Source organism: Cordyceps fumosorosea (genome assembly GCF_001636725.1).
Source record: "Cordyceps fumosorosea ARSEF 2679 chromosome Unknown scaffold_15, whole genome shotgun sequence".
NCBI classification, from domain to species: Eukaryota; Fungi; Ascomycota; class Sordariomycetes; order Hypocreales; family Cordycipitaceae; genus Cordyceps; species Cordyceps fumosorosea.
The window spans coordinates 116,905-133,699 of NW_017387315.1; the positions used below are offsets into that span (position 1 = coordinate 116,905).

A 16,795-nucleotide genomic window follows, 5' to 3' on the forward strand; every position below is an offset into this window, starting at 1 on the left:
GGACGCCGGCCTTCAAGTGGTTCATCGTCTTTTTGCTCTCCATGTCCGCCTTTACAGTGTATGCTTCTCATTCCAAATGACACGAGAGAAACCGTCACCGCCCAACTAACACCACCCCTGCCAGCACCTTCTCCTGCGTCTCCGTCGTGCCCGTTGCCCGTCGCATATCCCGCGACCTCGGCGGCAGCCCCGACGACACCTCCTCCGAGGTCCTCCTCGTCACCATCTGGGAGCTCGGCGAGGCCGCCGGCCCGCTGCTCATCGGCTCGCTCTCGGAGCTCCTCGGCCGCGCGCCCGTCATCAACGCCGCCAACGTGCTCTTCGTCGCCGCGCTCCTCCTCGGCGCCGTCGCCCCGACCCTGCGCTTCCTCACCCTGACCCGCGCCCTCACCGGCGCCGCCGTGGCCATCAACGTCCTCGGCCCGGCCATTGTCGGCGACATCTTCGTGCCGGAGCAGCGCGGCACCGCCATGAGCATGATCATGTTCGCGCCGCTGCTGGGGAGCTCCATCGGCCCGGCGTTTAGCGGCGCGGCCATCGAGGTGCTGAGCTGGCGCGTGGTCATCCTCGCCTGCGCGGTGCTCGCGGCGCTGTGCTACTCCATCTCGTTCGTATGCTTCCGCGAGACGTACGCGCCGGTGATTCTGCGTCGTCGGGCGGCGAAGCTGCTCGCTGCAGGCCCAGCGCCAGACACGGACAAGCCGGCGACTGGGCACTCGTACAAGTCGCTCTGGCTGTCCATTGCGCGGCCCGCGATCGTCCTTGCCAGCAGTGGTGTGCTCATGGCAATCTCTTTCTACATTGCCATCATGTTCTCCCATTTCTACGTGGCTGCCATCACTATGCCCAGAATCATCGAGGACATTTACCACCTGTCACCTACTGCTGCGGGCCTGTCCTTTTTCTCCAATGGTAATGGTCATCGTTCCCTTGTGACAACTTCCATGCTAACGTGTTGCAGCCCTTGGATCTCTCATCGGCATCATGGTCTGCAAGTCCTGGCTAGACGCCATCTATATCAAGCTTCGCGACAACAACAACGGAGTTGGCCTCCCGGAATTCCGCCTGCCCATTGCCATTTTCGGTGCCATCACTATCGTGCCTGGCGTTGCGCTCTATGGCTGGTGCGCCGAGTACAACTGGAACATTTACGTTTTCCTCATCTCATGCGTCTGGGTCCGCATGTCTCTCATCATGTCCTTTGCGCCACTGACCGCCTACGTCGTCGACGCCTGCGGCCTCTACTCGGCATCTGCCTTGACCGCCGTCATTGTCATCCGCTGTCTCGCGGGCGCCTTCTTGCCGCTCGCGATTGACAAGCTCGTTAATGAGATGGGCTATGGTTGGGGATTCACGGCGTATGCGCTGGCAACTCTGGCTGTCGTTTCGGTGCCTATCGGCCTCTTCTACAAAGGTGAAAGTTGGAGGAGAAATAGCGAGTATACAATGGTGGAGGAGCATATTGAAGCGGAGTGATGCGTTGGTACAGCGAAAATAAAAGAGTCATAGACATTATCTAGTTAATACCTAGAATTGATATTTGTACATGTGGGCACTGATGCACGATCTAATAGCCGATGTCCCGGTCGAGTCACCGAGCTACCGAGCTGCCTGTCTGGCACAAATGGGGTTGGCGGGTATAGAGCCTGATGGTTTATATGAAGTTGAAAAGTCAGGGCTAGCATAAAAACTATAGTGCGGCCCGCGGAGGGTAGTTGATGAAGTTAAGTCCAGGACACGTATCACAGATGCATTTCACTCACCCTGTCCACGCCTACCCTGCATCTGCAGCCAAAGTTTTAAGAAATGCATGTGTCTGCGACCTTGACTGTAGAATTTCCAAGATCAAATCATGAAAGAATGGCGCGGAACGGCCCGTCACACCTGCAACACCGTGTGTGGCACAAATCAATACATTGCCACCGAGGGCGGCTGATCGACGTCATATCAAAAGCCGAGCATCACAGACTCCGCGATCAAGGTACATCATGCTTCGCAGCAGAAAAGGCATTAGCGAGACAAATTGCAGCCAACTGGGCAATAGACCTGAGTTACCGACATGTGCGCGCCGTTACTTGTCAGACACTTTGGCGTCAGTTCTCGAGACCTGCTGGCGAACTATACCAATTGCCACCCTGCGCCGAATATCATACAGCAAATCCCCAGGGCAGAGTCATTACAAATAGAAGTGACAGGCCGTCTATCGATCAGTAATTCGATTGTCACTTATGTCTTTACTATTTTCATTTACATGCGACGGTGACTTATTATGCCAAGATCGCGGCGTGCTACGCGAGCACCGGTGACCTGACGAGGGAGCCGGATAACATATTTCGGAGGTAAGTTTGCTACTAGAAGCCGCTCGTCTAGGACGGCAAACTGACCAGCTCGGCGGCGTTGTCCGTGGCAGTGGCAACTTTGAGATGAACCCGGCCAGCGTCGACGCGCTCAACGGGTATGCGCTGGTCGCCTCGTCAATCATGGGATTAGTGCCACCCGTCTTCACCCTGATGCTGCTGCACAGTCACAGCGTCAAGTTGTGTTCTCCATAGTGGTGGTCACGGCCAGCTGGGCCATCAACTCCGTTACCTTCTTCATCCTGGTCCATATCTTGTCGTCGATCAAGGGGGGACTCGAAACTGCTCGGTGTCAGGCTTCAGAGCCTGTTCCACACGACGTTGTGCGGAGGCTCGTCGAACATGGCGCTCTGCCAACAGCTCACTGGCGAGGAGCCGCTGGCCTACCTGGATAGTTTCTTCAACAAGAACCCGGTTCCAAACATCAGCAACGTCCCCATGCCGTGGGCGTTTGCGTCGGTCCTGCTCGTGGCTGTCGGCCGGCAAGCATTCCAGAGCTGGGGGAAGGGGGACGACGAAGAAGCGGCGGCGACGCACAAGCCGGGGCTGACGGCCTTGGCGGAGAGCAGGCGGCGCGGGCAGGACGGCCTCGGCGTTTGTCGGGCGCAAACCCGTGCGGTTCGGCTTGCTGCTCAGCTACGAGTTCCGCGTGGTGCGCGAGTACCAGAAGATGGACATCATCGACAAGAGAGGATGGTCGTTTGGGCAGGTCGTCGCGGTGCTGTTCTGGGTCCCGCCGGTGCTGGACGCGGCGCACGCGCTCGTCAAAAGTTCCCGCCGTATGGACGGCAGGTCTGCGATCGACGGAGAGGGAGAGCGAGAAAAGCCGGGGAGGCACCCCGACCAACGAGGTGAAGAGGCCGCGAACCGCCGCGGCGAACCGTCCGCCTCGTTTCATCCGAACGATACGGAGTCGTGGAGCGATGGCGAGAACCTCCTTACGAGCGCTGGTCGTGTCCGCCGGCAGGTCGCAGATGCTAGCGTCTTGTGCGCCATCACCAGGCGGCCAGCGTATCAGCGTGTTGGCGATCCTGGACAGAATGAGCAGGTGTGAAGAAGAAGAGAAAGAAGGGGCGCGGTGATCATCGCGGGGCTGGCTGAAAATGTTCCCATAATAAGTTGAGCGAAGAAGCGGAACAAAACTCTGTATGTGGAGGGATGATCAGTAAGAAGGTACGGAATCCATGGGGGGGGGGGGGGGGGTCGTGGGAGCAAGACTGTCACATGCGGGCGCTTCCACGCACGGACCGATATCTTTGGTTGGGCGAATTAAGCCAGAGAGGATAGATTGACCGTGATGTTAAAGTCAGAATACAATCCGACTTTCTTTCAAAACGTCCAGACAAAAAAACGTAGCATGGACAAAGAGTGTACGGTGACACTTGCGGGCGTAAGGGCCTCCAAGTGGTCATGTAGGCTGCACATCACCATTACTATGTAGCTCGGGCTAATAATTGGAAAGCGGAGGACACCGAAACCGCTGGTCCATGCTTCTTTTAGCGACCGACGTCATGGTGCAGTTTAAGCTGGTCTCGCATAATCTTTCGCATAATCGTGGCATTTGTCCAATTTGTGGGGATGGGATTTGTACACCCAACAGTGATGCTACAGTGGCTTTGTTCAGGTGCAGGTGCAGGTGTAATAGGTCTGATTGTGGTCGTCACTCTGTATATTCCCGCTGTACACCTATAAACTGAAGAAGAAGATTTCCGTGCAAAAATCGTAAAAACTCTACACAGATACCCCCGACTTCCCCATATGAGGCCCGTTATTGGTGCCTGGGCTAATAATGAAGCCGAGATAGCAGAATTCGCCGTTCCATATGGCTCCATCGGAGTGGAGGAACTCTGCGTAAAAATGGCAAGCTTCCCCCCCCCCCATGTATATATCGGAGAATAATAATAACATATTTGATTAAATAGAATAATTCATTCTTTGCTCGTAACAATGATGACTACTTGTAAGGGAAAACTGAAACAGACCAACCCATTCTGCTAGTCGCATTCTGGCAGTTGCTTCTCTTGTGCGTGTCCCGTACCTGTCCTCGCCGCCTTCTCTTGTACGTCTATCGAACCTGAGGATGGCTTCAATTGCTGTGTTTATTGCGTAACGGCTGTGGCCAGACAAGTATGTCAAAAGTTTCGAGGGCACCAGAACAAGTTTACCATGGCCGCTGATATCGCTGTCTAAGCCACACCAGCCACCAGCCATTAGCCTCAATCACTTAATTTACAGTCTACATTGTCCCCAGCAAAGCTCCCCCAGAGCCAAGACGGCGCCCCCATCGCCAAGCCGGAATGCGGGAGGTTCCCAAGTGTTGCAGATGCTATTAGGGGGCTTGATCCTGTCCATGGGACGATGCGACGCTGTGTTTCTATTCGACCATACACTGGGCTCCTTTCATTTCACCTCAAACTTGGCAGTGCACCCAATCAAGGAACTCGTCATCACCAGACGGTCTGTATTGCTCTTCCCCTTGCGTTTCTCGTTGATAGGGAAGTAATGCCGGGGTAAAACAATCATAAGGGGACCACAGGGGATAAAATTCTGTCTACCTCACACATCTGCACTCTGCCGAGTGTCCAATAGCAGGCCCAACGGGGGTGGACAGGGCGCACAGGGGCGCTGAACATGGGAGCCGACTTGACAGCAGTGACAGGCACGCCATCCCGTTGGTCACCTTGGCATCTCTCATTCGATCGTGCGGCTTACGGAGAACCGGGTCTCCAGGGCGTACCAAAGTTCGGCGCATGTGCCAATAGGGATGGGCGGTGACACTGGCACGCCGGGTTACCATCCAGAGATCGGCAGTGAGACGTGGGACTACGGAGCTGTCGTGCTTCGGCGTGTCCACCAACTAACTAACTAGGCAACTCTCACACCATCTCCTTCAACCTTGCCCCGGAGATTCTTTATCCTTTCTTTCTTTCGCTGGCTGGCTCATGGAAGTTGAGCGCGCCTGATAAGGCGGTGCAGCAAGTCAGATGAGGCCAGGGCCCTCCCTACCAAAGACCGCATCCCAACACGCGCTCGGCGACAACTCCCCAAAGACGCAATGATTGGCTCTCCCTCAAACATATGCTCTTCCCCCTTCAGGAAGGCGCTTTGGATTCGGCTCCCGCTGTGCGACTCCCTTTCATGTCCTTGTCCGTGCCTTTCTCGCCATCCCCGAATCAAGGAGCTCTATACCCTCTTTCTGCCCCCTCGTCCGGGACAGCACACACCAAGGTCAACGGCGACGACCCCCCCCTCATTATAGACGGCGGTATACGTTAGGACACCGAAGATGAACATCCTCTCCCACCAATGAATGGCTTATTCAGCCCAAGGGGAATATACTAACTAGTACGCCGGTCAAACTCAAAACACCCGACTTGAGATCTACATCGGCGCATGCTGCCAATGAATGCGCTAGTCCAGGGACCTATTGGCTCCTGCCTCTTGGACGCGAACAAAAGTTCGCTGGGCCGTGACACTTGCTTTCCCACTTGCCATTCGTCGCATGAGCCGGGCCTCGTTTATTTCTGGGAGACCACACTTCGGTACTCCTCTGCCACCATCGAAGCCAACCGGCCCTCCAATCTCCATCCCGGCTTGGCTTGTAGATTTCGTCAGCCCGAACTCCAGTCAAAGGTGACCTTCCAATTCCGTCTTCTTCATGCTCTGTCACGATGGAACTTTGTCGAGAGCACGAGCTCGCTTTTGAGAAGTGTCGACAAGTATAAAGATGTCTTCGCCTCGCCCCAAATGAAGTGAAGGAAATCATCATCAGCATCATCTCTCATTCTCTTTCTTCTTTTATACCCATCACTTGTTATACCCATTATATCAATATGCAGACCTTTGGAAGCTTCCTCGTCGCCGCTCTAGCAGCTGGCTTCGCTTCGGGCAGCCCCATGCCCAGCAAATCTGGCTCCTTTGAGCTGAAGCAGACGGCAAACCCCAACTTCTCCTCCCGCAACGGCCCCCAGGCCCTCGCCAACGCCTACCGGAAGTATGGCAAGGCTGTCCCCGAGCACATTGCTCTGGCTGCTGCCAAGAACACCAAAGCCAAGCGTGCCTCCGGCACCGCCACGGCAAACTCTATCCAGGGCGACCTCGAGTACCTCGTCGATGTCAAGATTGGCAGCGGCCAGACTCTGAAGCTCGACTTCGACACCGGCAGCTCTGACCTCTGGGTCTTTTCCACCGAGACCCAGGGCGCTGGCTCCCAGACCAAGTACGACCCCTCCAAGAGCTCATCTTCCAAGAAGCTTGACGGCGCCACCTGGAAGATCTCCTACGGCGACGGCTCCAACTGCTCCGGCGACGTTTACACCGACGACGTCACCGTCGGCGGCCTGACCGTCAAGGGCCAGGCTGTCGAGGCCGCGAAACAGGTCTCCCAGCAGTTTGCCCAGGGCGAGGGTGACGGCCTCCTCGGCCTCGCCTTCTCCGAGCTCAACACGGTCACCCCCGAGAAGCAAAAGACGTGGTTCGACAACGTCAAGTCGCAGCTGGACTCCCCCCTCTTCGTCGCCGATCTCAAGCACAACACCCCCGGCAGCTACGTCTTCGGCAAGGTGCCCAGCGGCGCCGGACAGGCCAGCTACGTCGATGTCGACAGCAGCCAGGGCTTCTGGGGCTTTAGCGCCACCACAGACAACGGCGAGGTCAAGGGCATTGCCGACACCGGCACGACCCTCCTCCTCCTCGACGACCAGAGCGTCCAGGCCTACTACTCCAATGTTAAGAGCGCGCAGAACGACCAGCAGGAGGGCGGCTACACCTTTGACTGCAGCGAGAAGCTGCCCGACTTCTCCTTCGGCGTCGGCGGCGGCAACATCACCATCCCGGGCGCCATCATCAACTACGCCCAAGGGTCTGGCGGCAAGTGCTTCGGCGGCATCCAGGCTGCGGGCAACATCCCGTTCAACATTTTTGGCGACATTGCGCTCAAGGCCGCCTACGTCATCTTTGATGGTGCTAAGAACCGTCTCGGCTGGGCCCAGAAAAACTAAGCATTTGTAAATTTCCTTTTGTGCGTTTATGATTCATGGCATGACCGTTGGTCGCCAAAGTCCAACTGGTTGGTTTGCTTCTCAGGTTGATACTTTTTATGGGTAAATAAGAATGAATTTTACATATCAAAAATATACCACCGCATATACTGAACGGAACGTTTTGGCCGTGAATGTTCAAGACAACAAGCGGTCGTTGAAGAGTTGACCTTGCTTGGTACAAGACACCAGATTGGCCGAAGGGAAAAGAGGAAACTAACTTAGTAAAAGAAAAAACTAGGAAAAGAATTCATGAAAAGTTCAGATGTCGGCAAATAAAACTCAATACGAGAAAAATGACCAAATCAGTCCTTTCCACAATGCCAAGCTCTCTCTTTTACGACACCTCACATCAACAGGGCCCGAGTTCTCCTTTTCTGACATCAGTCAGCAAGAAGAGGCCTCCGTCCCGTTTCAACGTGCATCAAGTATATTGCAAATTTTTAAGCAAATCATATGGAAAAGAAGCTTCAGGAAAATAACGAAAACAAGATTACAAATCCCCTGATCATAGTTTGACCATCAATCAACTATTAAATCTCCCCGTTCTCCGCCTCCGCAATCCCCTCCCCAGCCAATCAACTCTGCGGGGTCCTCGGAACGAACTCCACACGTGCATCCGTTTGCATCCTTCGCTCGGGTCGCTTCCTGATAGGCTTCCCCTAGCACCAACGGTCAACCCACCGACGATTTGTCTGGTTCCTCGACTACATTTAGCCGTTTCGCGAGTCGGAATCATTTGATCAACCTGTGGAGGAAGAAAATGTCCGCCTCGATCCCACCGGCAGACGGCCAGCTGCCGCTAGCCGCGCCGCAGCCGCTGCCGCCCGGCCGCCGGAGAAAGCGCCTCAAGGTGGACGTTGCGTGCGATCGCTGCAGGAGTCGCAAGGTCAAGTGCGACGGTGCCCGCCCAGGTATGCCATCATCATTCAGATAATTCTTTTCGGGCTTTTTCATCGATATTTTGAAACGCTGACTTTTGATGTAGCGTGTGGTAACTGTTCACGCAAGCTGGACCTTGGCGACAAGTGTCACTACGGCGCCAGCTCAATCATCTCTCCCAACACCAGTGGCAATGCGCCATCGCAGCCAGGCCACGACAAGGAGAGGCTCAACAGGAACGCCAGGCCGTCCGTATCCGCCGCTCCCGCGCCGCCGCCCGTACCATGGCAGCAACCGCGCGCTGGAATCCACCCTACCCATCGGCCCATCGCCGCGAGGCCGGCGTCGACCAGCTCCGGCCTTTCTCAGTCGCGGTCGTCGCCGCGAGATGTCAGGACCACGCACACCGTCGACTCCATGACCGCGGTCGGCGACGAGACCACGACGGAGTTCTTTGGCAGCAGCAGCGCGGGCTCCTTCACCGCCCAGATCAAGGCCGCCGTTGACTCCCGCCTCGGCCACTCGCCCAACAGCCTTCCTGTCGGGACCCACGGGACGGGAAACGCGCAGGCGCCGCGGCTGGCGTCCAGACGCCGCAACAACCCGAAGAGCGTTCTCTTGCCTACGCGTAGGCTTGCGGACGAGCTGATGCGCACGTACTGGCTGTACATTGACCCGCTGTACCCGTTCCTCAACAGGGGAGAGTGGCAGGACCGCTACAATCGCTTGTTCGCTGGGCAGGCTCTCGACACGGACGAGGCTGTCTTCATGGCGTCTCTGAACATTGTCTTTGCGCTGTCGACTCAGCTGCACGAAGGCCAGGACGCTGCCGTCCGCAACGACACCAGCCAAGACTACTTTCAGCGTGCCCAGGACCTCGTCGACGTCACCATATGGGATTCTGGCAGCCTTGAAGTGGTCCAGTATTTGTTGATTACCAGCCAATACCTGCAGTCCACCAACTCTCCGCATCAAACCTGGATGGTGGTTGGGCTCGTGGTGAGGACAGCCCAGAGTCTCGGACTGCACTTGCCAGAGACTTCGGCTGCTAAATCGTCCGCGAGCGAGAAAGAACTCTACCGCAAGTTATGGCATGGGTGTGTTTTAATGGACAGGTAAGTTTTCTGAGTAGTTGTATGGTCTTGGTGGGGTTACTGACAAGCCCCTAGAATGGTTGCGCTCACCCATGGACGCCCAGCGATGATATCAGCAGAGCTCGCCAGCTGTGTTCCGCTACCAACTATTGCGGAGGAGACTACGCAGATACCCGATGACTCGACGGACGTTGCATTCTTTGTCAAATCTGTCGAGCTGTACGAGATCACGCAACAGCTGGTAGAGAGGTTATATTCCACCCCCACTGGACGGACACAACGGATGAAGCCGAGTCAAAGAGCTGTCAGCGACTTGGCAAATATTGTTCAGATCGACGGCGACATGTCAGAATGGGAGAACAGTCTTCCCAAACAGCTGCAGCAGCATACCCTAGGAACAATCGCGGCACGACCTAGCATTATTCTTCGACTTCGCTTCCTGCACGCGAGAATCCTGCTACTCCGGCCCATTCTCAGCCTGGTATGCTTGCCGCACGCGACGACAGAATCAGACACGGAGCGGCTTTCAAATCGCCTGCACAAGCAGTGCGCCCTCGAATGCGTCGCCACGGCGAGGGCAACCATCCGGATATTCTTCGACCACCAAGTCTCCGACGGCACTGTCGGCCTGCTGCCCGCGTGGTGGTACCGCTTGTACTATCTCTTCTCGGCCTCGACGGTGCTGATCGCCGCCAAGCTGCGGCCCGACGTCTTCCCCGCCGACGACATCAACGAGTCCTGGGAGCAGGCGATTCACGTCTTCGAGACGCTGCAGCACGTCAGCCAGTCGGCGCAAAAATGTGTCACCGCGCTGCGCATCTTGTCGACCAAGATCTTGTCGACCATCTTTGGCGCGCCGCAGCCCGACCCGGGAACGCAGGACCAGTCAGCAATGGAGCATCCAAGAATGAACTACGACTTTCCGTCAAATGCCAACATTCAAAAGAGCATCGACGGATTTGATTTTAATCTTAATTTCGAAGATATCAATTTTGATGTGGAAACGGAAAACTACGCGTGGCTGAACGAAGTGACCTCTTGGAACTTTTTAAGCGGATGAGAGACTGACTGAAGTAAGGCTGTGCAAGGCTAAATTTGCAACTGCAGAACTACTTTTCAAATACCATGGTATTCTTGACGCTTCCCAGTTGACTAATCTTGACTTCCACAACGTCCCCGTCCTTCAAGTACTTGGGCTCCTTCATGCCCATCGCGACTCCAGAGGGCGTTCCCGTCAGAATCACGGTGCCCGCCTCGAGGGTCGTGCCCTGGCTGCAAAACGACACGACCTCTTCTACCCCGAATAGCAGGTCGTTGGTCGGGCTGCTCTGGCGCTCCTCGCCGTTGACGAGCGTCTGCAGGTGCAGCCCGGACGCGTTGCCCACAACCGAGGGGCTGACGATCATGGGCCCGAGGGGCGCAAACTTGTCGAAGCCCTTGCTGAAGCACCACTGCGGCACACCGCCGGCCTTGGCGGGGTCGCGCTGCCAGGCCCGGTTGGAGACGTCGTTTGAGGTGCAGTACCCCGCGACGTACTCGAGAGCGGCCTCCTTGGAGATGTTACGGCCCTCCTTGCCAATCACGATGGCCTATGTTTTCGTTAGCCGAGTTCGAGAACCAAGCAGTTTAGAGGTGCCTACCAGTTCTCCTTCATAGTCGAGGGTGCCTTCTTGGGCGATCTCAGGAATTGGAATGTCTTCGGAGAAACCAGCCAGGCAAGTGCTCGGCTTGATGAAAACGGAAGGATATGGGGGTGGTTTGCGGCCGCCCTCTTGAACTAGAAACAGGGTCAGTCGCGACGATGGAAAATGGCTCTCGGTGACGTATACTTACTGTGTTTCATGTAGTTGAGGCCAATGCACCTGATTATTGGCACGTCGGCTCTGCGGAGGACCGGCAGTAGCTTGTGAACCTTGACCGTGTTTCCTCGAGCGAGAGGCCCGAACAGACCGCCGGCGCCTTGCAACTCAACTGCTTGCAATTCATCATTCTTCAATTTGAGGGCCAAGTCTTGCTCGTCTTTGACGAGCAAATCGCCCAATTTCTCCGCGCCATCCGCAGCCTGAAAGCGGACCAAGCGGGACCAGGATGCCATTTTGTGAGTGTAGGAGAGATGACGTTGTATGATGTAATTGCGCACGGTATTCATCATCTAACTACGCAAGTTGGAAAAGACATTCTATTAAATAGTGACTTTTTTGATTTCTATGAAGTTTGGAGAATCACACGGCTATGCGGCTCGCGGCTTCGGTGCTGATCAATCCTGCCGAGGTGTCGGAAGCGACTAGCCAATCAAGACAATGTCCGGTCGGAACCACCCGATCACCATCCCGAAAGGCCTGCCGGGTTGACGGCAGCATTGGGATGCATCAAGCATCCCCGCATTCATTATGCTCCCCAGACTGTCAAGATCGAGGGGATAATTTACTTATAACTTGATCAACGTTCTTGTAATTCACTGGGCAGCTTGACTTGCTGGCTGCATATTATGACATTTGACGAATCACTCTGATCAACAACTTAAACACTAAGATTTCTTGGCACCATGGGTTCGGCTGTGACTACAGAGCCGACCGAGTCGGCCATGAAAGAATACCTTCACTCGCTGCCAGAGATGCACCTGGAGCCGCTATGGATGCGGATGAGTGCCATGGTCCCTCCGTCGCCCAATCCTGCCTGTCAGCCGCACCTGTGGTCCTACGGCGACTGCCTGCCCTTCCTCTCCACGGCGGGCGAGCTCGTTACCGAGCAGATGGCAGAGAGGAGAGTCCTGATGCTGGTCAATCCCTCTATGAGTATGTACACCTGGTAATGCTTCAAAGATGGGGTCACTAACAGCGACTGTGCAGAGGCCCCCCACACCACGGACACCCTCTATGGTGGTCTGCAGTGGGTAAATCCGGGGGAGGTTGCGCCCGCCCATCGCCACATTGCCTACGCCGCCCGGTTCATCATCGAGGGCAGCGGCTTCACCGCCGTGGAGGGCAAGAAGATGCCCCTGGAGCGCGGCGACGTGGTGGTCACGCCAACCTGGCACTGGCACGACCACGGCAACGAGAGCGACAAGCCGGTCATCTGGCTCGACGTCCTGAACCTGCCCCTCTTCACCTACCTCCCCGTCAACTTTGCGGAAGGCTACGAGCAAGATAGGTACCCTAGCGTGTAAGTTCTCGGCGCCGATCCCCGCGATCCTCATTGACTGACTTGGCGTAGCGAGGATGCCGGCGCGGACTGGCGCCACCCCTGGCACAAGACGCAGGCGGCCCTGGACGGCACGAAGGAGCCGCACGCCGTCTTTCACTACCAGGACGCTCGCGGCGGTCCCCTGTCCACCACCGTCGGCGTGCAGGCGGAGCGCCTGGCGCCATCGTCGAGCTCGGCGCCCTCGCGCGAGGTCAGCTCGTTCCTGTACCACTGCTACGGCGGGCAGGGCCACACGATTGTGACCCCGCCGCATGGTGAGAAGCTGGTTCTGCACTGGCGGGGACGAGATACTTTTGCGGTGCCGGCGTGGTCCGGCATGCAGCATTTTAACGAGTCGAGCACGGAGCCGGCGTACTTGGTCGGCTTCCATGACGGGCCGTTCATTGATAATTTGGGACTCCGAGCTAGTGCACCTGCGCTTAAGTAGAGAATGAACTGCTTGGACTTGTACTCGAACTTGCAAATATCACAGAATGTATAAACAAGATGCCTGAAACTTTAGCTACTATTCATGTCATATAATGAGTACCACCAGCTGGTTCAATGGACCTGCATGCAGTATTAGGACAACTGTTCAAGCTTCATGGCTTCCATGAATGAACGGACTCGGTGATAAAAGACTCATGAAATAGCAGAAAACTATACTTAATTAGCTAGCTACATCTAGTCTGCAGCTTTCAATTCCGCCAGCGAAATTCAGGGTGCTTCCAGTCGAGGTTTTGAATCTCAGACGCATCTAGACCGCTCAGTTCTGTTACGGGATCGAGCTCGTCGCGACGCCTATTGTCCCTCCTGACCCAGAAGTACAACGCAGTGGCAGTGATGATCACCGACGTCATGGAAGCCAGGTTGAGGCCCGTACCGATGTTATACAAGGGCGCATCGGACGGCACGTACGCCCAAGAAGCCGCCAGCCCTCCCATATTACCCAACATGACATTCGTCGCGATCGCCGAGGACCTCGCCGTGTCGGACGCCACGTTGGCCGCCGCGTGTGAGTTGGTCAGCGCGCCGTACGTGTAGATGCCGAAGAAGGGCAGGAAGATGGCCCCGTAGCGGACGTCCGCGCGCGGCGTCGCGATGAACAGCGCGTAGCCGACCGCCGGCACCACCGCGCAGAGGATCAGGAAGACGCCGCGGCGGTTCAGCCGCCAGCTGGCGTAGCTGGTGCCGATGCAGCAGAGCGCGCCGAGCACGTAGGGCGGCACGGTCAGCAGCTGCTTGGTGGTGACGCTGCGGTCCGGGAAGATGGCGGCGACGAGGGTGGGCAGGAAGAAGGAGGCGCCCTGGACGATGACGCTGTTGAGGAGGAAGATCCAGCCGGTGGCGAGGACGACGGGATTGAGGATGCCGCGCCGAATCTTGGTCCAGTTGAAGGCGTCGACGAGCTCGGCGCCTTCGGCCGGGCGCTCGCTGCGCAGCCGGCGCAGGGCGAGGGCGCGCTCCGACTCGGAGAGCCAGCGAGCGGTGCGGGGGTCGTTGGCCATGACGAACCAGCTGCCGATCCCCAGGAGACAGGTGGCGATGCCTGGGATGTGTTGTCAGTTTAGTATGCTCCGATAGTAGGTGATGATGTAGTGATCATACGTACCCTCGATGACGAAAATCATCCTCCACGAGTGAAGCGTGCCGATGCTGGGAATCTTCAAAATCGCCGAGGCCAGGAGACCGCCGAACGCGCCCGCCAGCGACCCGGACACGATGAAGAGGGAGATTCGAAAGGTCATTTCGCTTTGGCGATACCATCGCGAGAGGTAGTACACGAGCCCCGGCATGATGCCGGCCTCGAAGATTCCGAGCAGGAAGCGGACGCCGCAGAGGCTCGAGAAATCGCGGACCAGGCCGGTGCACATGGTCAGGACCCCGAAGCAGAAGGTGGCGACGGGGATGAAACGTCCCGGGCCCATCCACTTGCAGACCATGTTGCTGGGGATCTCAAAGAGGATGTAGGAGACGTAGAATACGGAGAGGGCAATGTTGAACTGGTATCCGTGCATGTTGAGGTTCTTTTCTAGGCCGGCGATTCTTGCATTCCCTGTGTACTTGTTAGTAAACGGTTGCTGTTATTCGACGTCGGGTATACTTGCCAATGTTTGCACGATCGATAAAGGAGAACACTGTCCAATATGTCAGTCCGATTTCTACAAGGGTTTGTGTGTCGCAACTAACAGAAGATGACGCTGGTCAAGGGAACAATGTGCCAGTCTAGCTTCCAGCGAAGCTTGGACTCGAGCTCCTGTTCAGCAGCATCCTCAGTTAAACTTTTTCAAGTCAGCTTTTTCCCGGCTTAGTTGATTTGACAGGCTATGAATTGAAATGTGACAACGTACTTGGTTCCGCCATCTGCAAGCTCTTCAATGTACTTGGCACTTGTCATGCTTTCGAGGTCATCACGCTTGTCCTTGACTATGTTGGCCATGGCTGCGAAGAAGTCGGGATAAGAAAGTAAATGGGATTACTGAAAAAAAGAAAACTTGAGAACGGGAAGAATCACGGGCCAGAGGGTCATGTTTATAGACCTCGCCCATCATGCAAGTCTACCCCAAACCCCAGACTGGCCTCGACGCCAAGTAGCTACCGCCCCGGTGTGAGTGGGCGTAACTTAGCCCCTGCCATCCACACAACTTAGATGGTTGCAATCAATAAGACGAGCTTCCATCACTTAGGGAGGAACTTTGGCGCTTCGTTGTCTGTCGCTTCATCGGCAGTTGGTTCTTTTTCGCACCGGAAGGGCGACTGACTGTTCGGCATGCTGAAGAGTCTCACCAAGTCTGGGCTGATGAAGCGCAACAATAAGGTTCCGTGGCATGGAATCTGCGGTATACAAAGTCAGGATAGCTTAGCTGGAGTATGCGCGACTCGAGATACTACCAATCATCCACCCGGTTACGCGCGGTCGGAGCTGTTCTTTGTGGCGCAAGCCTCCTTACACTATGCGATGGTTGTCGGGTCCGAGCTTCCGGGGAAGCATGTTGCCGACACAAACTTATGAGATTACATCTCACAGACTTATTCCTTTGTTTTGCATCCGATGTCCGTCAGACAAGGTAGGCACTGGCCAACATCAATACATGCACACAGCCTTACTTCATGAGCCACTTGCTGGCCAGTCCCTTTCCTCGTATACTGGCTGGACTGCACAGATACCCCACGCTTAATTCATCGAATGAGTTATAGAATATTTCCCCAGAATTTCCAGAAATGAGGCTGGCTTCAGAAGAGTCTAGTCTCCGGACCTAAATTTCAACACTCAATCATGCACCCCGGGAGCCTGGGAAGGTTCCGAACGGAACGAAAGCTCATTGGCCAGTCACCAGAAGTACGGGTTTTCGGTTATCTGCTAATTATGCCGTGACAATTAGAAAGCAAGCAAGGGTAGAGGCTCTGGTTAGCTAGTCTGGGGAATGATGAATCAAAATTAGACGATTTAGGTTTTGCAGCAGCTGAAGAATCGGATAGCGAATCCTTGCTGGTTCAAATAACCATGTATGCACTTATGTTAGTAGCTCGATAGTTCAGTATAGTTGGTGTCCTCTGGTGCCGGAAGAGCTGTCTAGCACTTTTTGATGTTGTCCTTTTTTAGAAAAGAGATGATCATGATGACAAAGACAATGATGGCGGTGACGTTGATTTGACTTGTTTGCTTTGTTGAGGTGCTACAGTTACAGTGTCTTATGCCCCTCTTGGGCGTGATACCTGGTATTTCGTGTACATGGCACAATGGCAGTTAGCATAAGCAGAGACCGCGGCCAAACGACATTAACAAAGACAAGTGAGGTAAAAATTCTTTATCTTTTATAGCACATTGTATCGTCCACTAAATTTTTGGTCAAAAATAAACCTGAGATGAAAGCTACCCTGAACGGTGTGCTTGGTAGTAGAGCCCCATGTGGCAAAGCTGGGAGGCCGCCACAGCACAGCCACAACCCTGCTTCGCCACACCCAATCCCCACTGCTAAGGCTGCCATTTAAGCTTGCCGCCTTCGCTGCGTCATCTCTTCTAGGCATCCAAAACGATTGGCCGGCTCGATATCCGTGTTCCCTACGTGGCCCGATGAGCGGGATGGAGCGAGAAAATTCCAGTGGCGCAGTGCTGTGTGTCCCAGCTGAGGTGGCCAGGAGTGATGGGACCTGTGCGACTCTCGGAGGCCGCGTACACATGACGCGCGCGCCATACAGAGAGGGGGCGGTGACCTTGTCTTCCCCCAAGGGACATATA

At 55.5% G+C, this 16,795-nt stretch overlaps 7 protein-coding genes across 7 annotated transcripts in view; 5 read left to right on the forward strand and 2 right to left on the reverse strand.

Moving 5' to 3' along the window:
* The window catches only part of ISF_05961 (Major facilitator superfamily transporter), a gene marked incomplete at both ends in the record, with an annotated part of 1,601 nt that extends 125 nt beyond the window's left edge, over positions 1-1,476 (forward strand). Inside the window, 3 exons of the mRNA XM_018849566.1 lie at positions 18-58; positions 125-912; positions 962-1,476. Of these exons, the coding sequence (XP_018703063.1) occupies positions 18-58; positions 125-912; positions 962-1,476 (1,344 nt within the window). The remainder of the gene's footprint in view (positions 1-17; positions 59-124; positions 913-961) is intronic.
* Positions 1,477-2,699: 1,223 nt separating this feature from the next.
* Positions 2,700-3,411, forward strand: ISF_05962 (hypothetical protein; the record flags this gene model as incomplete). Its single annotated transcript, XM_018849567.1, has 2 exons — positions 2,700-2,951; positions 3,001-3,411. 2 exons carry the CDS (start codon positions 2,700-2,702, stop codon positions 3,409-3,411), a joined length of 663 nt encoding a protein of 220 aa, XP_018703064.1.
* Positions 3,412-6,190: 2,779 nt separating this feature from the next.
* Positions 6,191-7,357, forward strand: ISF_05963 (endothiapepsin precursor; the record flags this gene model as incomplete). Its single annotated transcript, XM_018849568.1, has 1 exon — positions 6,191-7,357. One exon carries the CDS (start codon positions 6,191-6,193, stop codon positions 7,355-7,357), a length of 1,167 nt encoding a protein of 388 aa, XP_018703065.1.
* An 802-nt stretch (positions 7,358-8,159) lies between these two features.
* ISF_05964 (Fungal specific transcription factor) lies at positions 8,160-10,432 on the forward strand (the record flags this gene model as incomplete). Its single annotated transcript, XM_018849569.1, has 3 exons — positions 8,160-8,310; positions 8,385-9,393; positions 9,448-10,432. The coding sequence occupies 3 exons, from the start codon at positions 8,160-8,162 to the stop codon at positions 10,430-10,432; spliced, it is 2,145 nt and encodes a 714-aa protein (XP_018703066.1).
* A 49-nt stretch (positions 10,433-10,481) lies between these two features.
* ISF_05965 (fumarylacetoacetate hydrolase) lies at positions 10,482-11,467 on the reverse strand (the record flags this gene model as incomplete). The annotated part of the gene is made up of 3 exons (XM_018849570.1): positions 10,482-10,961; positions 11,013-11,149; positions 11,206-11,467. The coding sequence occupies 3 exons, from the start codon at positions 11,465-11,467 to the stop codon at positions 10,482-10,484; spliced, it is 879 nt and encodes a 292-aa protein (XP_018703067.1).
* Positions 11,468-11,917: 450 nt separating this feature from the next.
* Positions 11,918-13,003, forward strand: ISF_05966 (RmlC-like jelly roll fold protein; the record flags this gene model as incomplete). The annotated part of the gene is made up of 3 exons (XM_018849571.1): positions 11,918-12,167; positions 12,222-12,534; positions 12,586-13,003. 3 exons carry the CDS (start codon positions 11,918-11,920, stop codon positions 13,001-13,003), a joined length of 981 nt encoding a protein of 326 aa, XP_018703068.1.
* Positions 13,004-13,253: 250 nt separating this feature from the next.
* Positions 13,254-14,995, reverse strand: ISF_05967 (MFS transporter; the record flags this gene model as incomplete). Its single annotated transcript, XM_018849572.1, has 4 exons — positions 13,254-14,104; positions 14,168-14,611; positions 14,746-14,837; positions 14,907-14,995. 4 exons carry the CDS (start codon positions 14,993-14,995, stop codon positions 13,254-13,256), a joined length of 1,476 nt encoding a protein of 491 aa, XP_018703069.1.
* Between the last annotated feature and the right edge of the window lie 1,800 nt (positions 14,996-16,795).